Below are 26,411 nucleotides of genomic sequence, written 5' to 3' on the forward strand. Positions count from 1 at the left end.
TGCTTGTACCAGACTATAAAGAATACACTTAAAGGCAGTGAGGCAATGATCAGGGATTCCCCAGTGGTTTTAGGTTTCCTGTCAGTGAGTAACCTGACTCCTGCATGGCACCAGAGCAGTTACAGTTGCAGAAAAGGGCAGAGGCAGCGGAAAAGACCCAGAGTATATTACAGGATGCAGGATAGAGTTTATCAGAGAGAGACGCTGTTGTGCGTTAGACACTAGTGATATCGGAACCAGCGCAAGTAATTAAATTTCAATACCGGCGTTGAACCAAACAACGATAATGATCTTACATTTTGGTATGTGTAAAGAGCCGCTCACAGTACACCAAGAACGTTAAGTATAATAATAACTATAAATATGCCATTTAATAAATCACTGTAACTCAAGTGCATGGCAGCTAGTCCACACCACATCAACGTCAGTGGTGAACAATATTGCTGGGATCACTTTCAGAGTGATTTGATGAACGATAGAAAGACTGACAGACAAATTTACAGGGCGTCTTGTTCAACACGTTTACCGAACGTTATGGTTCAATCAGTGAGGATGCTCACATCATTGTTGTTATAGTTATCTATATAGTTATCGTTCTTGGTGTAGATGGGTGCTGGATGCTTTTGTGTGACGCTGTTGTATAATCAAGTAGGGTCTTCATTTACGAAAAAACACAAAAAGGTTATGGAAATCCTCATATGTGCAGCTAATGTCGAAAACGATTGATCTCCTCCATTCAGACTCAGACGCCACATTACCGCCTCAATGCACCTGTAGAGAATGCTCTCTCTATCTCTCTCTCTCTCTGTCTCTCTCTCTCTCTGAATGAGCTATGAAAGGCAGCAGATGTTTGTCAAAACACAGCTGGCCCTGCTTCTTCTTCAAACAGGAGTCAAACTGAGAGATGCCTACACTGTGAAAATCCTGTGCTAATTGCCGTCCCTATTTTTGGCATGTCATTATAGGCAGAAGTTCTCAAAACTAGCCTCGGCCTATATTATGCTATCATTTATACTCCACCGTACACCGGTGTCATGCTGCAACGGAGTCACGATGCGACTCACTGTGAGCTTGCACATCGGCTATTTTCGCCGTGCAACACCCTTGTACGGCAGAGTATAGATTGGACTTCGTGTTTAACCCATTAAAACCGGGAAAGCATCTGTGTCAGACTCATTTTAGATTTTAGCTATATATAAAGCAACATACGTTTTTCAGAAAACACTTAGTAAAATGTGAAATAGTGAAAATGTGTGCAAATCTTTGAATACATATTTTTAAAGCAAACATTTGTAACTCAAATCTTTGCTTCTGAGGATTCTACACATGTTTTCTAAATCCTTTTTTGATCAGTGGTTCTTAAACTTTTTCATGTCAACTTTTTTGTTCCAGGGACCCCCAGAAGCAAAGATTTGAGTTACAAATGTTCGCTTTAAGAACATATATAATATATATTCAAAGATTTTCACAATTTTTCAAAAACAGCAGATCTATAAGCTCAGAGTGCCGCGCTCGGTGCCACGTGCCGCGCTATGAGCTTGTAGATCTGCTATTTTTGAATAGCCAAAGTATAAAATAATGGTTAAAGTGGTTAAAATCTAAAATGGCAGATGCTTTCCCGGTCTTAATGGGTTAAACTGACTGGGTGTGCGGAAGTCCTTTTTCAACCAGAATTTGAATCCTAAAAAGTAACAGTTTTGGACATAATGGAGTTTCCACCCGACAGAGACGATATTATGCTGAGGTGGCACGTTCGAGGACATAGATGAATGGGACAAATATATTGCTGGGGGACACTCTGGGAGACGGGGATGTCCCTACTAGGAACACATGTTGTGCCAGAAATAGATTGCTATACACGGAAATGAATTACAAAATCTTTAATCCATTCCTGCTACTTTGCAATGATTGTAATCACACAGACAGAAACTCAGACACTTTTGGGGCGCTCTCCTATCAGGGTTATTATTTTAGTTAACTGAACCTAAGACTAAATCTAAAACTAACAGAAGAAACATTATGTGAAAATGTATAGAACATTTTTGTGATCAACTTGATTTTTTTTTTACATTTTAGATTTTTTAGGGAATATTTTGGATTTTCTTTGGAAAATGTTAGAATGTTGTTGGGAAATGTTTGAAAATGTTTTTGAACATTTTTGAACATCTTTGCCTATAATAGCAATATAGGGACGTCAGGTTGAAAGTGGTTGATCTATGTATCATGTACATGTATACACAGCATATGCAGACATAGAGAGTACTGCACATGTGCTCTTCCTTGTTTATCAAGAGGTCCAAGTGTACAAGATGTCACTACAGAAGTACAACTACAGTACTCTCAACTCACAGCTTGTTAGAACATCATGTCCTCATCTATTCCTATATTCATATCCTATATTGATCACTTCTGTATCAATTATTACTCACATATCTTCCAGTCACAGTGATATGGCTTGTGCAAAGAGGTATTATATTCTTTCTGTGTGTTTAGCAATCTTCAGATCATGTCATGTGATACTGTCTTGGTGTCATCTCGTTCTCAGATGCTTGCTTATAGCAGTGGTTCTCAAAGTGGGGTCTGAGGACCCCCAGGGGTCCTTGGGAGCAAATAACTTTATATAGCATCAAAATCAGTTTAATCACTGTAACCCTATATACAGCTATTGTAGGTATAAGCTATTTTCAAAACATCTTCCTTGACACGAAAATGTTTGAGAACCACTGGCTTAGAGAGAACAAAAGCTAGATTTATATTTAGTTGTGCACCGAGGTCGCCCACCAAAGATCGCAGATCTACAACTCACAACGCATTGCAGCACAAACGCAATGCACTTCACTTTCAAATACAACAGTGGTAGCAAAATGCACCAAAGTAGCAAAAATATAGTGACCTAACCTCCCACCTAACCTCCCACACATACACAGTGGTGGAAAAAGTACTCAAATTTAGTAAAAGTATCAATACTGCAATGTAGAAATACTCTGTTACAAGTAAAAGTCCTGAATTAAAAATGTACTTGAGTAAAAGTACAAAGGCATTGGTATCAAAATGTACCAAAAGTAGAAAGTACTCAAGTTTTCAAATGTATAAAAATCTTTTGAAAATAGCAGATCTACAATTAAGCTCACAATGTGTCACATTGCGACGCATTGTGAGCTTGTAGATCGTCTATTTGGCCGAAATGTATATAGGGTTGAAGTGGTTAATGTATCTACAAAGTAACTAGTAACTAAAGTTTTCAAATAATTGTAGTGGAGTAAAAGTATAATATTTGCCTCTGAATAGTGGAGTAGAAGTAAAAGTACTCCAGTAAAGTAAAAATACCTCAAAGTTGTAGTTAAGTGCAGTACTTGAGTAAATGTACTTTGTTACTTTATACCACTGCACATACAGTACGCATTTAAAAACCCCACTCATCCACATAACCCCCCCCCCCCCGCGCGCCCACACGCATGTTGCAACTAACACATGCCTACATAGTGTCTGCTAACTGCACACACGCACACCCACACGCACACAGTAGTACCATAGAATTGATTGTGATATTCCTCCCAATGTGGCTTGTCACACACACATGCACACACATGCATGCACACATGCACACACTCAGGCGCACACAGGAGTGCAGCGGTGGCAGCGGTTAGAGAGGCGTGTTAGTGACTGAAAAGTTCCCGGTTCGATCCCCTCCCCCCAACACCGCGGAAGTGCCCTTGAGCAAGGCATTGAACCCCAAACTGCTCCAGTGGAGCTGGTCAATGGTCAACAGAGTACAAGACTGTGGTTGCACTGGGCAGTTCCAAGGTGTTAATGTGTGCGTGCGTGCGTGCGTGCGTGCGTGCGTGCGTGCGTGCGTGCGTGCGTGCGTGCGTGCGTGCGTGAGTGAGTGCAGGGCGTTGCTGGAAAAAGTGCACTCGTGCTCTCAGTATACCATTACCTGTCCTGGGTAAATAAAGGTTAGGAAAAACAACAACACGCAGACACATACACACAAGCACACACTCTAAACATCAAAGGCCTGGGAGAACAGAAAGGTCTTAAGCGTTTAAAGGTAGGGTACGTGATATTTTTTGGTTAAAACAAAAGTTTTTTTGTTGAAGGGTTAAAGCACTATATTCTGATAGTACTCATGACTATAGAGTGTTTGTTCAGGAGTCTCCCTGTCTCTCCAGCTCTTTAATAAACAGTAAATACATTTTCATGTAGGTGACAAAATCTCAGCCAATCAGGAGAGAGTACCCTTTTATAGTGTTCCAGTTCCAATTGTGTCTGCTCATTTCTAGGTGCCATCACTTCTAATTCCACTTGTTTAATCTGTTCCCTGACTGAGTTCTCTATCCTGATTGGATAAAAGTGCTATGCTGACCTGAAAATGCATTTTCTGTTGAATATAGAGCTTGAGAGACATGGAGACTCATGTTACTGAACAAACACTCTATAGCAATGAGTACTATCAGAATGTAGAGCTATTTAACACTTGTTTTTACCAAAGAAAATCACTTACCCTACCTTTAATTTTAAACGAGGACACAGTTAACACAGATGTCAGGTCATTATGTCATTTGTTCCAAAGAGTACAGTAGGTTCACAGAGACCAAAAGCACCCTCACCAGACCTAGATTTGACTTTAGGTTATGCTAGGAGGCCTCTATAGGCCTCATGTGATGGAGCTAGACCGGTGATTCCTAGCCTTTTATTTAATTCAAGGACCCCCAGTTTGTTTGGCTTCAGTGTCCCTTCCCGCACAGGAGAACCGTGTTCAAATCCCAGGAGCTACATTGGTGCCGCAACCAGAGGTGGAAAACGTAGTGCATTTATTTTACTTAGGTAAAAGTATCAATACCACAGTGTAGAAGTACTCTGTTACAAGTAAAAGACCTGTGTTCAAAATGTTACCTGAGTAAAAGTACAAAAGTATTGGCATCAAACTATACTTAAAGTACCAAAAGGAAAAGTACTCAAATGTTTGAAAATAGCAGATCTACAAGCTCACAACGCGTCGTGATGCGACGCGTTGTGAGCTTGTAGATCGTCTATTTTCAAATAGCCTATGTATAAAATAGGGCTGAAGTGGTTAATGTGTGTTTTATAATATAATAATTTATATCTGCAAAGTAACTTTTTTTTTCAAATAATTGTAGTGGAGTAAAAGAATGGAGAATAATATTTGCCTCTGAGATGTAGTGGAGTAAAAGTATTGAAAATGGGAAATACTCCCAGTAAAGTAAAAATCACACCCAGTGTGAAGTGGGCGGTGTGGTCACAGTGGTCATCACAGTGATGGAAGAAGTGATGGAAGAAGTGATGGAAGAAACCATAACTTTAAAAAAACAAAATTATGTTTTTTTTAAAGTTATGGTCCTATTTATAGGGCTATGCACATGTGTCATGTTTCCCTAGCCAATCACAGTCCTGAATAGACTGTGATTGGCCAATCACGGTGCAGGGTTAGGGGGGTACATTTGTGGCCAATCACAGCGCAGGATTTGGTGTGCAAATATCCAAACCTCACATATAGGGGCGGTTTCACCGCCCAAAAATTCCTCAAAAGTGTACTTAAGTGCAGTACTTGAGTAAATGTACTTGGATACACCACTTTACGTCAAAGAGGGGTGAGTGAAGCAGAGTGACTCAGAGCCTCTGCCTGAAGACCAAAAAGGCCTAATATCTCCCCTGGCCAAGGGGGATTCCCTCTTAGGCTAGTGGTTAATATGTTCGGCTTTAGCATCCCTCTCTGTGGGTTCAAATTGTGGGCCGTTACACGAGCACACATGCATGCTTTAACTGTACCTTCGCTCTCTGTGTCTGACGGGGGGTCGGGCCAGCTGTCGGGGTATGAAGGTGCTCTGGCTGCTCCTCAGACAGCCCATGACGGGCGAGGGCGGGTGCGAGGGGCCGCGGGGCGCCGCCGGTTCGAACTCCGCCTCATCCACCAGGGAGGAAGTGGAGCTTCCCATGGTGCCGATGGCACGGCGTGATCGAGCGGGGCCTGAAAAGGCTGCGAAAGAGAGAGGGAGAGTTACATTGAGGTGAGGTAGTACTGACACCGGTACAGGGATCGGATTCTGAAACATATATCCGTACACGGTAAAATCATCAGTGTTCATTTTACCAAATGTTTTACCATTTATTTTTTTAAAGGTAGGGTAAGTGATTTACTTTGGTTAAAATATGAGTTAAATAGCTCTATATTCTGATAGTACTCATTGCTATAGAGTGTTTGTTCAGTATAAGGAGTCTCCCATATGTCTCTCCAGCGCTTTAATAAACAGAAAATGCATTTTCAGTGCTCTCTCCTGATTGGCTTAAATGTTGTCACCTTCCTGAAAATGTACTATATTCTGTTTACTAAAGAGCTGGAGAAACCCCTGTGACTGAACAAACGCTCTTTAGTAATGATTACTATCAGAATATATAGTAGTACCTTTTTAACAAAAACAAAAACAGTACCAAAAAATATCACTTACCCTACCTTTAAATTTGACTGTGTAGTGAAATTACATTCCAAGAGCCATGTCAGAAATCAAATGCTAATGTATGATTCTCCATACTTTCACCACATCTCTCAATTAGTAATTAAGTAAGTAAGTAAGTAAGTAAGTAAGTAGCCTTGGGAACTGACTCATGATGTGGCCCAAAGGTCAGGTGCCTATCTCCTGTTTCTGTAGCATGAGGCGGCTTGATGTACAAGTTCATCCCCTGGACATGACGATAGTATGTCACAGGGACCTGACCCATCCATTGATGCTGAGTGCCAAGCAGGGAGGCAATGGGTTTTATATTTTTTATAGTCTTTGGTACGACTTGGACCGGGGATTGAACCCCGACCTCCCAATCTCAGGGCACAACACTCTAAAACCACAAGACCACTGAGCCGGTCTCTCAATTAAGGAAATTAATCCATATCACAATCAATGTGTCCGGTGACCCCAAACTAATGTTATTCCGTAAAATGCTTCTGATGTGTAATCTGCATTGGAGGATCAATTATACCGTAACATTTTTTATCTTGGTAAACATCCTCAGTGAAAAAGATAAAGCGGTTTATGGAAATGTGAGAGGCACATATTTGCACGTGACATTGCCACCAAGGTTGCCGTTTCAATGATCAAGTGCTGCATCTGTATTGGTGGGAGGGGAGGGGGCTCTCACTGCAGTTTTGACCTTGAGTAAGGAAAGGACCCAAATTCACTCTATTAATGCAAGGTAGCCTACACACACCAGCTTTGAGATGTCACTCCCACTGTAAAAACCATGTGTTCCTTTAACTCGGAGAGAGGGTACAAAAGGAACCAAATGGACCCCTTCGTACACTCTCGGTCAGTTAAAGTGACACTGAGGATTTGGCTGTGCAATAAGCCCCAGATCAGACCGCTCACAACACAAACCTAATGTGAATTATAGCCTATCACTTCAACAATTATGCATCACTTGCTTTAGTGAGTGTTTAAGCAAGTTTAATACAGAATAATATGTATAAAATAGGCTGGATATTTCCATGTGGCAGCGTGTCTTTAGTGTACCATCATCATCCGCCTGTAACTAACCGACATCAATGCAGATGCAGCCGGCGGTGCTGATGATACAATAAGTTTCAAATACACACTTCAGTAAAGTACAGTAAAGCCTGCATGTGTGATTACATTACACCAGTGTTGTAAAGTAACTGAGTACATTTACTCAAGTACTACTTAAGTACAATGTTGAGGTATTTTTTACTTTACTGGAGTATTTCCAATTTCCAGTACCTTTACCTCTACTCCACTACATCTCAAAGGAAACATATTGTACTTTTACTCCACTACAATTATTTGAAAACTTGAGTTACTTTGTAGATTTTGATTATTATTACAAAAGACACAAACCAACACTTCAGCCATATATTCGGCCATTTGAAAATAGCAGATCTACAAGCTCACAATTGAAAATAGCAGATCTACAAGCTCACAATGCATCACAGCAGATCTACTATTTTCAAAAGATTTTGTATACAATTTGAACCTGTGAAAAGGCAAGGGACATTCTGCACAATGAGTACTTTTACTTTTAGTACTTCAAGTACATTTTGATGCCAATACTTTTGTACTTTTACTCAAGTAACATTTTGAACACAGGCCTTTTACTAGGTATTTCATATTATGGTATTGCTACTTTTACTTAAGTAAAATCTCTGAGTACTTCTTCCACCCCTGCCTTCATGTGCGATTACATTACACCGATGGTCGCTCACATGGCTGCACTACAGTCAAGGACTATATAAAACAGTGTCTCAGATGGTTCACTTACCCCCCGATCGCGGCTATAATAATACCCTTTCAACGAGGAAGTATAATGTCTCGGCAGTCCATATAATATGTAGGCTATAGATCATAGAGTTACATATAAAAACGTGCTATAGATGCATTACTTGAAGCGCCTGATGTGCACCGTCACCGCTGGTCCATTCTTCTGCTGCTGCTGCCCTTAGAATAAAGCCTTAGAATTTAGGACGGTTTTAATATTTCACCGGATGGAAAAATGTTTTAGTTGCTCCACTGCGCCCCCTACAGATAGGGTAGATGGGATTTTCTATTGACAAGATCTGTAGGGGGCGCAGTGGAGCAACTAAAAATGGCCAAAAAGTGTATTTTAGACGTGAGGTGGGGGGCTCAGAGTGTTCCCACTAAGGAAATTAGGCTTTCAATATCTTAAATCCGTCTTCGTTTTGATGAGTAGCGAAAGTGTATTGTTTATTTTTTACTAAAGACGAGAGGCTGTGGCCGCTGCGCTATCGCGGGTGTGCGGGCAGCGGCTCGAAAGTACCATAGCGTTAAGGAGAACCCCTTCTAACGCTATGGACCAGAGCTATGCCGTCTCATAAGGACCAATACGAACGGGTGCCGGGGGGGGGGTAAATAAATGTTAGTTTATTTCGCATCGGAACGGGCCAACCTGAAACGACCTCTATTCTTCATGCCAAAGCAGAGACAGACAGGCTAGTGTCACTATGACGCCGGGATCGGATTCCCTCTTTGCGGTCGGTCGCTGCTGCTGGTCAAACGTGTTGGTGGAGATTGGTTTGGTGTGTGTGTGTGTGTGTGTGTGTGTGTGTGTGTGTGTGTGTGTGTGTGTGTGTGTGTGTGTGTGTGTGTGTGTGTGTGTGTGTGGGAGCCGGAGGGGGACGTTTACACCATATTTGTTAAACCTGTGATGATGTCTTGAGGGGTTTACTTTACACAAAACCCCATTGGAACATCACACAGGTTTTAAAAAATAGACTGGGCGCACCAGTCACTTGCAGTGGTTGGCTACTACTGGGAAGTGTGCATTTACTCAAGTAGAGTACATTTTTAGGTACAGCCTACTGTGTCAAAGTATAGGCTACTTGACTTCAGCATTACAATTTCTGCTACTTTACAATTTTAGACTGAGGAATATTTTTATTCCACTACATTTGTTTGACATATTTAGCATACTTGATTCAGATTATACAAATATAAATACATAAATAATGGTAGGCCTATATAAATAAGACTTTATTGGGGGGAATACCCAGTAGTACCTGTAGTTACTCTGTGTGTGTGTGTGTGTGTGTGTGTGTGTGTGTGTGTGTGTGTGTATATATGTATATGTATATATATATATATATATATATATATATATATATATATATATAGCTTTGTCATGCGAACACAATTGGCCTGTGTTCAAGGGAGGGAAGCCAGGCGAGGAGGGTGATATTGGTCATTGCATGTACAGTACATACTCCTACAGGCTGGGGGCGGCACCTGTCAGCAGGGAGTGTTGGATGGGAGGAGTGGCACGAAGGCTCTACGTCCTCCTGGTGGGGGCTCCTCGAATCCTCACTGGCAGGTGAGTCAGTAGGATATAACAGCAGTGACAACACAGAAATGTGTGTGGGGAGGAATCAATTGGCATACCGACTAAATTGGGGAGAAAAAGGGAGTAAGAAAAAATTGGCTACTCTAAATTAAAGACGCTCGCCCCTGGTCAAATCCGGCGACCCGAATCCTAACCCTCCGTCGCCACCATAAACGTAACCTCAGTAAAACTATGCCTGAACCTAACATTATTCCTAAACCTAACCTCAGTAAAACTATGCCTAAATCTAACCTTATTCCTAAACGTAACCTCAGTAAAACTATGCCTACCTAAATCTAACCTTATTCCTAAATGTAACCTAAACTATGCCTAAATCTAACCTTATTCCTAAACGTAAACTCAGTAAAACTATGCCTAAACCTAACCTTATTCCTAAACGTAAACTCAGTAAAACTATGCCTAAACCTAACCTTATTCCTAAACGTAAACTCAGTAAAACTATGCCTAAACCTAACCTTATTCCTAAACGTAACCTCAGTAAAACTATGCCTAAACCTAACCTTATTCCTAAACGTAACGTAAGTAAAACTATGCCTAACCCTAGAATTATTCCTAACCGTAACCTCATAAAACAAAATTTCATTTATTTCACGGTCCGCGAAATAAATGGGGGGAGAGTGTGTTTTGGGGCGAGCGTTCCGGTTACCTAAAGGCCTACTGTCCCTCCCACAAAATGGTAAATGGACTGTATTTATATAGCACGTTTCCACTATTAATACAGACAACAAAGATAATTAATAGTGGATTAAACTAATGAGATAATAAACCGTTTATTGGTTGATTTAAAATAATTTACATATGTGAATATTAATTAAAAGTAAAAAAACATAACTTTCACAATCTCCGTCATACATTTAATTCATGCAATAAAAAAATACACATTAAAAGACCCATTGCATCCATATTCTGGGACAGAAATTTGGCACAAGTAGCAGATCTACAAGCACACAACGCAACGCATTGTGGGTTTATAGATTTTTGGTGAAATTATTCAGTGAGCGAAAACAAAAGGGGACTAGTTAGTATAGAGCCCTTGGGAATCTGGTCAACCAAGTATAGGGTTTAAGTGGTTGAAGCAAGCTTTGAATCTAATAATAGTCTGAAAATTACAGACACTTAATAGTTAGAGTTGATTACAGCTGAGAGGAGAAAAACAAAAGCGTATAAATCAACATATCTTCTCTGTCGGGTGGAAACCTCATAATGTCCAAAAGATTCAAATTCTAAAGTAGCAAAAGCAGCAGATCTACAAGCTCAAAACGCGTCGCTTCACGCCGCGTTTACTACGCTTCACTACGCTGTAGTATGATCAAGTAGGGCGTTAATTTACGAAAAAACACAAAAAGTTTAAATATGGAGATAAGAGGTTTCTGCCCGACAACAACGATAGTCATTTATTCCTCCTGTAGGAGAAGATGCACTCGGGGTGTCACAGACAGACAGGGCTCCACTCCCCTGTCTCCTTGTGAGTGTTTTGCTGGGGGACAGAGGCAGCGGCGGCATCCCCTGAGAGCGCTGGGAAGAGTGCGCTTTATCACAGTGTCGACAACAACCACCAAAACCCAAGGTCATTTTCTCCAGACTTCCTCCCCGGAAATGTAGGTCGACTTGATGTTGAGGTCTTCATCGACCAAAACGAGGTCTGTGAAGAAGGGTAGATGTTTTGTTTGTATACTCACCGCAAAACTCTGACTGTCAACTTAAATCAGGAATGAACACAGAAAACCGAACATACTGCTGGTAAAAGAGTCACACAGTAAAATCCTCAGTGTTAACTTATCCATTTGTTACTAGGTCTGTCACAATATATTACATAATTGCATTATCGTTAGAAACGTTTCCATTCATCTGTATTAAAACTGGATGAAATGAACAGAAATGTAATATTTCCATCATTATTATGTTTCCCACTCTCTGTAAACCACTTGATGTCCCTATTTAGTAGCCTGGCATTGCCAGACTGATCACGTGGATTCACTCACACGTTCCTCCACGGTATCAGTCTGGACTTCGGCCCATAGGCAGAGAGTATGACAAATCAGAAAATGACCGGGCCAATCAGTGACTGCGTTTCAACTGCTGTCCGTACAACAGCGAAAAGCAGCCCCTGCTTCCCCCCGGGGAAAAACATTAAAGAAAATGTCCAAACTTTATTGTTATTGTTAGCAATTTTTCAAAATCTTTGAAACATTTTTAAGTACATGGCCTGTTTTGGCCATTAGTAAATTATTAATTTTGATTATTGGTACCGCTCACTTAGTTCACACAGTTATTTATAGTACATCTGCCTTTTTTGCTTACACGGCCTACAAGGCAAACAGAAATGCAATTTTTATTTATACATTCCGATGTTCAATGCCAAAAGGACAATTACATCATTATTCACAAGTATTTGTGTGACAATTAATCGGCAAATAAAATTATAATCCTTTGACGAGTGTCTATACAAACACCCGTGTTCGGGGGAGGGAAGCTGAGAGTATACAAACGGAACCAAAAATGTAGGGGTCCATTTTGATATAAACACTGAGGATTTTTACAGTGTAGGTTGGGGTCCCAGAGATGAAGAATGATATCTAATGGGGGTCTGTAGCCTAATGCACATCAAACTGGGGTTCCCTGAAATGAAAAAGGTTGAGAATCCCTGTAGTGAATGATCACCTGCGTCTGTGCCGTAATCGAGGGTTCCCTTCCGGTCGCTGATGCCCAGTAGCTGAGCAGGGTGAAGCGAGGCTGCTTCCAGAGCATACTGTATACTGCAGCCTGTCAGTGCGAGCACACACACACACACACACACACACACACACACACACACACACACACACACACACACACACACACACACACACACACACACACACACACACACACACACACACACACACACACACACACACACACACACACACACACACACACATCTTGTGTACTGGTATATAACATTTTCGCACGCACATGTACGCAGTACACACGATATAAGATATAAAAAACATCTGTTGACGCTATATACAAACTATTAGTTCTGTGTCATTCCCGACGGAAAGAGGTAATTGCAACGATGCCCGAACTACAATAAAGAAAAGATGGTGATGCGTCTCTGGTCCAATCCACGTTAAAGTGATTTCCACCGGGGTTCAGCTCAAAACCCTGGCCCTTGCCGCTGGGACACACAGAGGGACAGTGGAGGGGGCGCTGATTTTGGTACACATGATGATAACCTATTCCATCCAGCCATGGCTTGCCAACTCGTACACCACACTTGCCGGCGTGCATGACTCATGCACTCAGTCAGGTGATTTAAAAAGTCATGCATTTTGTTGCAAAACCTTGTACATACACAGGACATTGAGTTAACCAAAATGAGCGCAGCGGAGCCCACCTGCAGTGGAACTTGTGTACACGCATCAAAGTAGGGAGACAGACCACCTCCGACCACTGCAGATATACCAGTTATATTGTAATAACATACTCTACCTGTCTACCATACAGATTGGTTAAAATAAGATTGTATTCTGATGGTAGCTTAAGTGATTCCGTTGGGGATTTTTCACGTATTTGTTTTAGACAGAAGACGAAGTGTTGAGAGACAAGAAAGGGTGAGACAAGACATGCCACGAACCACAGTTGAATGATTCTCAACGAGCATGTGGTCAGTGCACTAGATTTGAAGTCTATTGCAGTCATTAAGTCTAAAAAAAAAATTTCCTGCCTATTTATTTGAAATTCATTCAAATAAGTCTTGAATTGTAGCTTAACAACCAATATGCTATAATGCCATTATCTTTGTCTACCCTTTTGTGTCTCTCTTCACTGATAGATGAAGATAAGATAATGCCTGATTTATACTTGGTTGTGCGCCAGTGTTGCACCATGCTGGGCAAGACCTGCTACTCAGAGTATCTAAGCGGAAGTACCACACAAGGAAGTTACATTGATGTTTTGCAGATCTGTTTTATGTTTTACATTCGCCGGGCATGAAACCAGTGTTGTGATTGGTTGAAAAGGACAGCTTTCAGGGGAAGTACATTCAACGGAAGTCCCGCCCTATTAACACAGTCACACTTTCTGCCTTAATAGGTTGTTGCCAGGCTTTTCTCCTCGTGAGATGAGAAAAGGCTGGGAGGGAGGTTAGTGTCGCACACCGAAAATAGCCAATCTACATCTGCAAGCTCACAAAGTGTCGCAATGGGACGCTATTCTTGGCTAGCTATTTGCAGTGCGTGACACAGTGTGAAGCCAAGGATAAATCTGGTATAATACACTCATTATGGAACCAAAAGTATTCATTCGTATGGATTTCTCTGAGAACATTTTGTGATTGATTGATTGATTGAATACTTTATTAGTCAGACATTTAGGCTAAAAGGATGACACAAAAAAAGTCCAGGGGACTCGTTTCCATTGTGGTCCTATGTATTCAATTCAACAACATGGCATAAAAATTACACAATAATACATATCATGGAACAAATACAAAACACTATATTGTAGGACTCACCTGAAGCTTGTTTGAAGTGTCTTACACACATATCCATGGTGGCTATACTTCCGCTGAGCGTCGTGGTACCTAAAATGGGACACCATGTTCAGCATCCAGATAAAGTACTGCTCAGTATAACTATAAACCCACTGAATGAAACAATACAGTCTCCTGTATCCATTTCATTTGGTAACCGAGCTGGTGAGATTACAGTCAGTGGTGCCTGTACAACAATCGTTTTAGGATAATAAAATTTAAAAAAACGTATAATTTCTCCTTAAACTAGTAACTTCTGTAAGAGCTGTCAGAAAACACACATCTTTGACAGGCTTTTTCCTCAGCTTCTTGATTTTGAGGTTTAACAACATTCAAATAAGTATATTATTCTTCAACTATGTTCATATTTCAATGTTTTCAATGTCATGACATCATCTGAAAGCTTAAAATCTACACTTTAATATTCTATCAATTATGCTAATTGCTAATAGTTATCTTTAGGCTAACCGTAATGGCGCTTCAGATACCCAGCCACCAACCAACACAGTGACAAATGTCCAATGGTGAAAGAAAACTAATTAAACACTCGATGGTGACAGTTTTGGGACCTGCTACGTAGGCGTGGAGCCCCTGTATCTCCAGGACCTGCTGTCCCAGTGTGTGACGTCCAGGTGGAAGACCCATGGCTGTGATGGCATCTGTCACCAACACCAGACCTGAAGCACAAAACCCCAAAACTCACATTTATTCATGTACTAACAGTAAAATCCTTAGTTATCCATTTGTCCCTTGTTTCCCTGAGTCAAGCTGAGAAAAAAGCTCACAAAACGCGTCGCGTGGCGATGCGTTGTGAGCTTGTACATCGGCTATTTTAACACCAGAGCAACACCAGCACTTTAGTTGTTCTTTTTTTCTTGGACAATCGTTATGTACTCATTATTTTTCTCCCAATAAAGTTGTTACGCCAATTCCTGATTCCCTGTGTATTTCAGTCCCTTGTCCCTGCTAGTCCTACAGTTGGCCCTGAGCACAGACAACCACATATCTCCTCCAGTATGCGTGACATAAAGGCTTCTTCTTATCACCTGCACTCAGTAAAGTCCTTTACTAAGTTTATTTGCCCGGCCGAGCAATACGACGGATGCGTTTCAGCACCCGGCCTTCATCATCAGTGTACGCTGTTGAAGGCTGAAACGTGTCCGTCGTGTTGCTCGGCTAAATAATTTTGGTTACGTTTTGTACACTCTCAGGAGTTAGAAATGAATAAATCCAACAGTTACCGGTAGTGTGATTTTACATTCCGATATAAAGCCACGCATCAGTTTTCAAGCAGCGCTCCACGTAGCTATACGTTTACTAGGGTAACATCGAGGCCACATCTGTTTCAGTTCATTCCAAAGGTGGGAGTTCAGAATAGAGTAAAAAAATATATACTGACCACTAGGGTGCGCTCTGTGGGCGATGCGCAGCGCGGCGGGGTTGGTGTGGATTCCGTCTGCGATCATGCCGTAGTACACCGTCCTGCCAGCAGGGATCTGGTCGCTGGTCAGCAGACCCACTATACCTGGGTCACGATGATGGAACTGCATGACGACACCATGACAGACAAAAACCAATAACGTATCATAAGAAGTCCACCGCTACCTCCCCCTGTTGAAAAAATCAAACCTTGACATCTCCAATTTTAACAATTTCAGACCAATTTCGAAATTACCCTTTCTCTCCAAAGCACTAGAGAAAGTGGTTTATTCTCAACTTTTAACTTTTTTAAACGACAACTCACTTTTTGAAATGTTTCAGTCTGGTTTTAGAACACACCACAGTACAGAGACTGCACTTCTGAAGGTTTTAAGTGACATCAGGATGAACACAGATGCTGGCTCCTGTACTGTGTTGATGTTACTTGACCTTTCCGCTGCCTTCGACACGATAGACCACAATATTCTACTGGACAGACTAGAAAACTGGGTGGGTCTGACTGGGTCTGCACTGGACTGGTTTAGGTCCTACCTGAGCGACAGAACCTTCACGGTCTCAGTTGGCGATGCGTCCTCTAGCCATGCAGATGTCACTTGTGGCGTCCCCCAAGGGTCAATCCTTGGTCCGTTATTATTTTGTATTTATCTTCTTCCTTTAGGCCTAGTCATTCGCAATTTTAATGTCTCCTTCCATTTTTATGCTGACGACACACAAATTTATTTTTCCTTAGACCCATCAGACCCTGCCACAGTTTCTCCGGTTTCTCTTGTCTCCCCTTTGATTGCCTGTCTTTCTGCCATAAAATCCTGGATGTCAAATAACTATCTTATGCTAAACAATGACAAAACAGAAATTATTGTGTTTGGACCAAAAACCCGTAGAGACATGGTAACCCAGCTATTACACACACAGGGGTTACAGTGCACCCATGAAGCAAGGAACCTGGGAGTCCTATTTGACTCAGACCTAAACTTCACAAAGCATTTTTCCAACATTGCAAAAACAGCCATTTTCCAAATTAGGAATATTTCAAAAATCAGATCTTTCATCTCATTTAGCGACGCACAAACCATTATTCATGCCTTTGTCACTAACCACTTGGACTACTGTAATTCACTTTTTTCTGGACTCCCCAAAAAATCAATCAATCGCCTTCAACTAATTCAGAACACAGCAGCTAGAGTTCTTACAAGAACCAGGAGGTATGACCACATCACCCCTGTTCTTGCTTCACTGCACTGGCTACCAGTGGCGTTTAGAATTGATTTTAAAATTTCATTGTTTGTTTTTAAAGCACTGAACGGACTTGCTCCTATTTATATTTTTGACCTCCTGTCTCCCCACAAACCCACCTGCAATCTTAGATCAGCACACAAACTTTTACTTGTCCCCCCCCAGACAAACCTTGTGACAGAAGGTGACAGGGCGTTCGCTGCTAGGGCTCCATTTCTGTGGAACCAACTCCCCCTGCAAATTAGACAGGCCACTTCGGTGTCCACTTTTAAAAACCTTTTAAAAACTCATTACTTTAGAATGGCCTTTAGCTAGAAGGAATAGTCAGCTATTTCTCTGCTTTCACTCTTATTTTTGGTCTTATTATTTTTGTATGGTTCCTTTGTTTTTACATTTTACATTATTGAATTGCCTTTATATTCCCTGTGTATGTATTGTATTTGTATTGTTAAGCACTTTGTAAACCTGTTTTTGAAAAGTGCTATATAAATAAAGTTTATTATTATTATTACCTCAAAACAAATCTGACATCCAGCTACTATAGCAGCGATTCTCAAATGTTTCATTTCAAGCACCCCCCCCCAAATTCAAAAGTAGCAGATCGACAAGCTCAAAATGTGTCGCTTCTCACAACTTTTCGGGCTTACGGATCCTCAACTTTTTTGTTGCCTTTATTGATAGTACCAGTGGGAATTGACAGGAAACAGGGAGAGAGAGACAGGTCGGGATTCGAACCTGCGACACACTGTCAGACTGCATAAGAGCCTATGTGGTATGCACCTGGACCGCTAGGCAAGCGGGCGCCGGCGGCTCTGCTACTTTCGATGCTTTTGTGCGACGCTGTAGTGTGATCAAGTAGGCCGTTTAGTTACGAAAAAACACAAAAAGTTAGAATATGGACATAAGAGGTTTCTGCCGGACAACAGCGATATGCATCAGGCCACGGACCCCGATATAATCGGTCGGGCTCTACTCTACATTAATTCGATTTTATTTCAGACACACAGCACACAGGAGGACTAGATGGGACTCACGGCATTCATGGCGTTGAAGAGATGTGTGATGGAGGAGGCTCCATTCTTAACAGCATCCTCAGCTTGGGACAGGTTGGCCACCGAGTGTCCTACACAGTGGTGGGAAAAGTACTCAAAAGTTTTACTTAAGTAAAAGTATCGATACTGCAATGTAGAAGTACTCTGTTACAAGCAAAAGTCTGGAATTAAAAATGTACTTGATTAAAAGTACAAAAGTATTGGTATCAAAATGTAGAAAGAAAATAATCGATAGTTGCAGCCCTAGATTAAAGCTTAAGCTTTTACATATAAACCTACATATAAACACATAATTATGGGCTGACATCCATGGAGGTGCTAGTATCTTATGTAGATTGATTGATTGAATACTTTATTTAGAAGTTTGCAGAAAAAAGCACATGAAAGTACAGTTCAAATACAACTAAAATAGGATATATATTTTTTTTAAAGCCTATGGCTTGTTTCAATTGGGGTCCTTCTGTACTCAATTCATAGTGACATCAAATGACAGACAGATATACACTACTATGCAGAACATCAACAGTTTAAAAATAAAAACAAGAAAAACATGAAATATGTACAGTAAAAAGTTCGAGGGTGGGGGGGAGCTAGGTTATGACTTTTACAGGGGCCAGTTTGGAATTGCAGCCACATGAAGGTACTCTTTCCACATTTTTGTTGCATAGCAGGAGAACGAATTCAACCCCTTGTTTGTGCCAAATCTGGGCTGGACGTGATCAGTGGAGCTGCCTCTGGTGTTGTGATTGTGGACTTCATTTACGTTTTTGAAGTATTTTGACAGGTACATGGGTGGTGTATCTTGTAGACCAGGCCCATTGCAAGTTGCTGTACTCTCTCCTCTACCCTGAGCCATCCGACCCTAGCAAAATGAGCAGGGGTTAGATGAGTTGTATGTTTAAGGCCGAGGAGTAGCCTTACCAGTTTGTTTTGGGATGTCTGGAGCCGTGTTTTTAAGGCCTTAGTTGTGGTACCATGAGGAGCATGCATAGTCGAAGTAACCTTGGATGAGGGCCCCTGTAAGAAAATCCTCAAAGTATTCTTACAGACTATAGAGGAAATCCTGTACAAGAAAACGTGAAAAGGCTCACCTAGGGACACAGTGATGCCTCTCTGGCTCAGCTCCCTCACCACCACGGCGCTGCCCTGCAGCTCGGGGGCCAGTGTCACCATGGCGACGTTGTCCAGGCTGCCGTAGGTCTCCAGCAGGTCACTGACGCCTCCGGACCGGAAGGAACGCAGGTACTTCTCTGGGTGGGCTCCTTTCTTCTCCAAGCTGATGAACGGACCCTCCAGATGGAAGCCTACAGGAGAAGCAGAGGGAGATGGAGAAAAGGGTTTGAGATGCGTTTTTCTTTTTTGGTTATAAAATAATTTTGTGTGAAATAAATCGTGAAAAATCGTATCGTGAACATAGTGTCGTGATTCGAATCGTGTCGTGAGTTGAGTGATTCGCTACATGCCTACAAATTATGATTTATTTTTTGTAATATTGTTCCTGCTGTTCTACATACTACCAGCCAGGTGAAGAAATCACAGATTGAGGCTTTAATTGTTGCTTTTATATGAAATTTTACCACTTCAAATGCACTAATCTTAAAACAATAACCAATAACCAAAAGCCTGAGAGCTTGTAGATCGGCTATTTTCGCTGCGCAACATCCTGGCTTCTATGGAATCCAAACGACTGAAATCAGTCGTGGACACGAATCCATGTGTGTCAAGAGATTTCCTGCTGATGGTCAATTTATCCCCTAGGGCTGGGGGTTTCCAAACCTTTCCATGCCAAGACTCCCCAAATACAGGGCTGGCACGTGCCAATGTTACACACGCAAGGTGGGTGTGCATGCATGCACACGCAAGGTGGGTGTGCATGCATGCACACACACACACACACACACACACCGCGTCTATTTTGTGCCCCAATTAATTCTGATGACCGTTTCAACACAGTGGTTTTGTTGTCTTATTTCCTGACTCCTGTCTGTTGGGTAGCTAGGTTAAGGTAGAGAGCACAATAATAAATCACATAGCAATTCGTAGCTTTGATCGCTTGTAGATCAGGGTTTCTATCATGTCTCTCACACTTTCTTGTCTCTCTACACTTAAATTAATTAACCACCCTATATAGTTGGCTGGCCGGAGTCCCCCAGGGGTCTATAGGCCCCCCTTCCCTTTTCCCTGTTCAGCAGGGAGTGGAACTGGGATGATTGGTAGTTAGGAACCGAGTCGACGACCTTTACAGGTCTGTAACTCAGAGAGTGTACAAATGGAACCAAATGGACACATAAGGGCATTTGTAATTTTTGATGGGGGATCTGTGGCCTAATGCATACCAAACTGGTGGTCCTTGAAATTAAAACGTTTGAGAACCACTGTTCTATATAGCTGTAAAAGTAGCATCTTACCCAGAATCCCAGCTCCTTCCGTTCCTCCATTTTGAACTTTGACCTGAGGTATGACCTGGGATCAAATTAAATAAAACCAAAATCAACTATTTGAAATATTTTCAGAAGTAGGGAAAGTAGCCGATCTACCAGCTCACAACACATCGCACAGTGACACGTTGCGAGCTTGTACAGTAGATCAGCCATTTTCAATAAACGTCAGACGACAAAGTACATACGTACAGTAGGGCTTAAGTGGTTAAATTGAAGAGCTGGCATCATAGATTATACATGTGGAAGAGAGTTGACAACTAATAAGGGCCTTACTAAAAGACTTTCTGTCTAGTAGTGTCATGAAGGTGTACCTTGTGGTAGACGGCAGGAGGAGAGGTGACCAGCGTGGGACAGAAGGATGTGACACCGTGCTCCAGGATCTTCTTGGCCACAAAGGCCACCCCATCGCTCACGTCATCGGTAGCCTGAGAGAAGTCAATGCCATACCCTCCTAGGATGACAAAATACTTGTGTTAATGTTTCCCGTAAGTCAACAGTTTAAAAGAGTAAACACTACAGAATCAGAGGATTTAAAACTCTTCCCATGGTCTAGGACACGCTAATAGATACCATATTGTTGCTGTCAGGCAGAAACCTTGCACTCCATATTTCAACTTGTAATGTTTTTTTCCGCAAATGAATGCCCTACTTCATCATACAAGAGTGTCACACAAAAGTAGTGAAAATAGCAGATCCACAAGCTCACAATGAGTCACAATGAGCTTGTAGAGCAGCTATTTTCACTCTTTTAAGATATGTTAAATATAATAACAAAAAGGCCTTACCAGTCTGCAATCCATAACTTTTTTGTCTGAATAAAACATGATTTTGACCCATCTGTTATGTTAAAACAATAACTAACATCTGTGGTTGCAGTTGGTCTACCTGCTCTTCTATTGAGAAATGTATATCCCATGGTCAGGTAGGACACCTACTGGTTGACAAGAGGTATTGCATCATAGTCAAAACCTAGCCTTTAAGCCTCTGCTCAAATAAGCTGTCCCCTGGGTGACCTGAGTTTAAATCTCAGGTAGATCATGAAAGATATGTTATTACAGTTGTAAGGGACTTTCCTGCCTTGAATTCTAGGTTCCCCATTTTGTAATGACCTATCCCCGAGCACCTCTTCTAACTCCATTCTAGGGGACGTCTTTGTTTTTAACTTGCACTTACAGTATGGTACGTTATAATGGACGAGGATAGGATAGGATACTTTATTGGCAGTTTCAAAAACAGTGTCATTCATTAATAAAACGCCAACGTGGACTACACACAAAAAGCCGTAGCTTGTTTCCATTGTGGTGACATATGACATATGACAACATACAAACACACTGCACAAACAACCATGAAACAAAGATTTGATCCTTATAAATACGGCAATACACATAGGACACGAAGGTGCCCTGAGAGAAGAATCCAAAGCAGAGGGGGCTATCCGGGGTAGGGGTCTAACTAAGACCAGTTAGTGTTAAGATGGAGCCATGATTTGAGGTCATTTTAAAATCTTGCAAGAGAATGAACGGATTTTAGGGCTTTTAGGGCTGTGTTATTTTAAATCTTAAAATAACACAGATGCGTTCCCGGTCTTAATGGGTTAAACAGTAAACAGGAACTAGACTTTCCACTGGTACGTGAAGTATGAACTTATTAGTAAACAGAAACTAGGCTTTCCACAGGTACTGTGGAAGTACCGTGGAAAGTCTGGTGACAGAGCATTAACTCAACCAACAGAAGCAGGATTCAACCAACAAATGCAACCAAATGGACCCTTAACCTTACGGGTTTCATTGTGCGGGTCCGTTACCGTTGATCTGGAGGTCCAGGAAGCCCGGGGCGATGATGCAGCCTCCGCAGTCGACGCGCTGGTCAGCAGAAGCCTGTTCATCAAAGAACAACTTTGCTGGGTCCAGAATCCTTCCCTCACGGACCCACAGGTCCTCTCTGCAGCCACACACACACGCACACACAGACACAGACACAGACACAGACACAGACACAGACACAGACACAGACACAGACACAGACACAGACACAGACATTAGGGCAGGGGTGTCAAACGCATTTCAGAGTGAGGGCCACATTGGGCGAAAGGTGACTTGATGAGGGCCAGTTGCGGGCACACATGCGTGCTTGCGCGTGTTCACTTACACAGCTGTCACTGGCATTGATTTCCAACCTGTATGTCTCAGTCATTGCCATAACTACAGTATATCTCTCTTTACAAATTGTGTTTATTATTAAGAATAATATAACTACAAGACATTTGGTATGAGAGGTGAAGTAAACAATGCAATTTTTGTTTGTTTAAAAAATAGATTTTACTGTGTGGCCTTTTCTAACCGGCTCCCCCTGGGTTGGTGTCGAAGTGTCCTTGAGCAAGGCACTGAACCGCTAACTGCCCCCGATGAGCAGGTTGGTGCCTTGCATGGCACATTGTAAAGCGCTGTGGATGGATAAATGTAAATTTACCATTTACCGTTTTCGGAACTTTGCTGACCTTTTGATATCCCTCATTGTGCTATAAGTCATCATCAATGTACGATACATTATTAATATCACTATCCCTTCCCTACCATAGGCAATTAATACTTCTGTTTGTTATTAATTTGAATATTGGCCGCTCTGCACCTATTGCAGGGCACACCTGTCCGTCCTCCTATCAGGAGTCCCCTCTTTTGTGAGCCCTGTAAGGCCCTCTGAGACTATATTAGTGATTAATGCTGTACAAATAAATAGATGGACCATGACTAATGAGTGCAGAGCAGTACTGTGCACTAGTGTCAACCGGCTCTTAAGGTTTGGGCGCTGGGCTTATTTCACGTCCGAAGTCCCAACGGAACTCTTTTGCTTTCACTTGCATTATGAATTCACCTATAAATATGTGACAGACTTACTGTAAAGGCCGTCCAGCCCCAAGAATGATAAGGACTAAAGACAGGGGGGGAGTATCGTTTTGAACTCTTTTGCTTTCACTTGTATTATGAATTCACCTATTAATATGTGACAGACTTACTGTAAGGGCCATCCAGCCCCAAGAATGATAACTACACAAATAACTATAACGTTCTGTAAAATGTCTTGTACATTGAGATGGATTTTGACTGGCTGTCAGTGTATCTATTGTTCATGAAATCGCCCTGAAAGTAATTCCAGTGATATTGTTCACTGTTGTTGTCCTTACAGTTGTGGTGTGGACTCACAACATATTTATAGCTGTCTTCTTATAGTAATCTTCATTTTTCATATACCATTCGTCATACTTCATTTATCAGTGCAACCCTGACAAGAGCCGATTTGTCTACTGAAACGTCAGTGATTTATATATAGCCTATCAACCACTTGAGCCAAATTATTTTATTTGAAAATAGCCAATCTACCAGCTCAAAAACATTTGGAACATTTTCACCCATAATGGCTTGCCCAAATTAGAGACACCAGGTTGAAAGTGGTAATATATATATATATATATATATATATATATATATATATATATATATATATATATATATATATATATATTTGAATCAGAGCTATTTCACTGTACAGTGCCTCAGTCCCTATCTGTGTGCGTGTGTACATGCGTGCGTGCGTGTCTGTGCGTGCGGTACCTCTGGAGCTTGTGGTCTCTCAGTATCTGGCAGTTGACAAACTGGGTGATCGGAGCGTCAGACACGGATTTATTGGATGGCATCTTTCTGTGGGCTGGGACCAATAGTTCACCTTTTCCCTCAGAGTGGAGGTGGATCCACTCAGTGGTGTGGTGGAATTAATGCTCTGGTCCGCTTGCTTCAGATGATACAAATCAGATGAAATAATCAATTTAGGCATTTAGCAGACGCCGTTCTCCAGAGCGACTTACAATGATTAGATCGAAGTAAACAGAGTAAACAAGAACTCTAGTCAATAAACAAGGTAGTCACATAAATAGAGTGCAAATAGTACAATGTAGTGTCTCAAAGAAACAATGAACCTGGGCCGGCATCGGTCTAAAACAACATGCTATCTAATAGCATTCTGTACAATTGATTAGTGGGAAGATGGCAGTGGTGGAAGTACTACAATCTTGTACTTGAGTAAAAGTATCAATACCACAATGTAGAAATAATCCTTTACAAGTCTGGTATTCAGAATTTACTTTAGTAAAAGTACAAAAGTATTGGCATCAGAATATACTTAAAGTACCAAAAGTAAAAGTACTCATTTTGAAAACTTGAAATGGGACATTCTGCATAATCAGTCATTATGCAGAATGTCCCATTTCAAGTTTTCAAAATGTATAAAATTCATTTGAAAAAAGCTGATCTACTAGTCTATTTTCAAATAGCCAAAATATATATAGAGCTTAAGTGGTTAGTGCATGTTTAGTAGTCAAATCTAAATCTACAAAGTAACTAGAAACAAAAGTAGAAGTAGTAGAAGTAAAAGTATTGAAAATTGGAAATACTCCACTAAAGTAAAAACATACCTCAAAATTGTAATTAGTTAGTAAATAGTAGAAATGAGTTGCTTTCCACCACTGGAAGATGGGAGAAAGAGCTTCTGATGTCAGCAGGCAGCCTTGTTATCAAAGTATATGCACACAGTATCCACTATAACACTGTTATATATTGACCTATGAATGCCATAAAATATGAGGTGTAATGAATTGAACAAGCACAGATAAGCCCCATATAGGAAGATGATAATCTTATCACAGTAAGGTGCAGTTCTTGACTTTGACCCCATATCTAAATAATATTCAATCTCATGGAGTCGGAGACTATGGGCGCGTTCGAAAATACAGCACTGAGCGCACTGGCCAATACAAACTAATAGGCGAGTGTGCTCCGGTGCGTAATTTCCGAACGCACCCTATGAGTAAAACTAATTAATTTGTGACTTTGCGTTATTACTTTTAACCACTGGCCAACCCTGGCATCTCTTATTTTGGGGACACCCCCCCCATTTTTATTTTCTAAAATAGCAGATCTACAAGCTCACAAGGCAATGTGATGAGCTTGTAGATCGGCTATTTTCGCACGACTATGTATAGGCTAGAAGTTAAATAGAGTCCATCTACACATTCTAAGGTCCTTATAAGGGTGCAGCACAGGTCATAACTTATAAGGATAAAGTTGCAGATGCACATGCCAATATTATATTTGATGATCTAAGTCGCTATTATCAGGTAGACAGACAGTAGCCTACTTACCCCATAAGACCAGTTCCTCCTTAATCAAAAGGAACGGATGGTGTCACGTGACACAGAACGGAGCTAGTCAGCTGGTCAAACCAAAACACGAGGAAGGAAGTGTCGAGTGTTATCGATATAAAGACAACATCCAGTTCTGACTTCAAAATAAAAGTTTGGCTTGGTTAAAGCAGTGGTTTTCAACCTTTTTCGCGTCAAGGACCCCCAAATTGACACATATTAGCCCACGGACCCCCATTTGAAAAGATATGCCAGGGACTCAAACCATTTTGATTTCTTGGGGGTCCCAAATCTACACTGTATCATTGTCATTAGTGTTCATTTAACTCTGAGAGTGTGCAAAGGGAACCAAATGGACCCGTTAGGGTCCATTTGTCTCAGAGTTACAGACACATAAGGGTCAATTTGGTCTCTAACTATTAATTTGGCTGGGGACCCCCTGGAACCCACTCAAGGACCACTGGTGGTCCCCAGACCACTTTTGTACTTTAAGTATATTTTGATACCAATACAATACTTTTGTACTTTTACCTGTACATTTTTAATTCCGGACTTTTACGGTTGAGAATCACTTATCTAGCCTAGCCCAGTGGCCTAGCCCAGTGGCCTACCCCCCAAAATAGTCATATTTGAACTGGGGACCCCCCAGATAA

The 26,411-nt window shown here is 41.4% G+C and overlaps 2 protein-coding genes across 3 annotated transcripts in view; both read right to left on the reverse strand.

Annotated features, from left to right (window-relative positions):
- The window catches only part of LOC308098282 (calpain-15-like), a 34,076-nt gene extending 25,614 nt beyond the window's left edge, over positions 1–8,462 (reverse strand). For both annotated transcript variants that reach the window (XM_080446579.1, XM_080446580.1), the window contains exons 1-2: positions 8,408–8,462; positions 5,791–5,998 (exon numbers count right to left, since the gene is read on the reverse strand). In XM_080446579.1, the coding sequence (XP_080302705.1) occupies positions 5,791–5,957 (167 nt within the window). In that variant the 5' untranslated portion in view covers positions 5,958–5,998; positions 8,408–8,462. The remainder of the gene's footprint in view (positions 1–5,790; positions 5,999–8,407) is intronic.
- Positions 8,463–10,636: 2,174 nt separating this feature from the next.
- amdhd2 (amidohydrolase domain containing 2) lies at positions 10,637–25,794 on the reverse strand. The gene is made up of 12 exons (XM_080446581.1): positions 25,759–25,794; positions 24,176–24,353; positions 22,372–22,508; positions 20,876–21,015; positions 20,532–20,586; positions 19,215–19,427; positions 18,106–18,194; positions 15,798–15,942; positions 14,968–15,075; positions 14,381–14,449; positions 12,544–12,645; positions 10,637–11,524 (listed from the first exon to the last, which is right to left on the reverse strand). The coding sequence occupies exons 2-12, from the start codon at positions 24,256–24,258 to the stop codon at positions 11,451–11,453; spliced, it is 1,215 nt and encodes a 404-aa protein (XP_080302707.1). The 5' UTR covers positions 24,259–24,353; positions 25,759–25,794; the 3' UTR covers positions 10,637–11,450.
- Between the last annotated feature and the right edge of the window lie 617 nt (positions 25,795–26,411).

The sequence above is a fragment of the Gymnoscopelus braueri genome (assembly GCF_963280865.1).
Source record: "Gymnoscopelus braueri genome assembly, chromosome: 13".
NCBI classification, from domain to species: Eukaryota; Metazoa; Chordata; class Actinopteri; order Myctophiformes; family Myctophidae; genus Gymnoscopelus; species Gymnoscopelus braueri.

Excerpts from the sequence above, each read along its gene's own strand:
- amdhd2 (XM_080446581.1), bottom strand. The coding sequence starts at position 24,258 with ATGCCATCCAATAAATCCGTGTCTGACGCTCCGATCACCCAGTTTGTC. Across the intron at positions 21,016-22,371 it reads CCTGGACCTCCAGATCAACG|GAGGGTATGGCATTGACTTC; the intron begins GTAACGGACCCG and ends TTGTCATCCTAG. Across the intron at positions 15,943-18,105 it reads TCTTCAACGCCATGAATGCC|TTCCATCATCGTGACCCAGG; the intron begins GTGAGTCCCATC and ends GTCGTCATGCAG.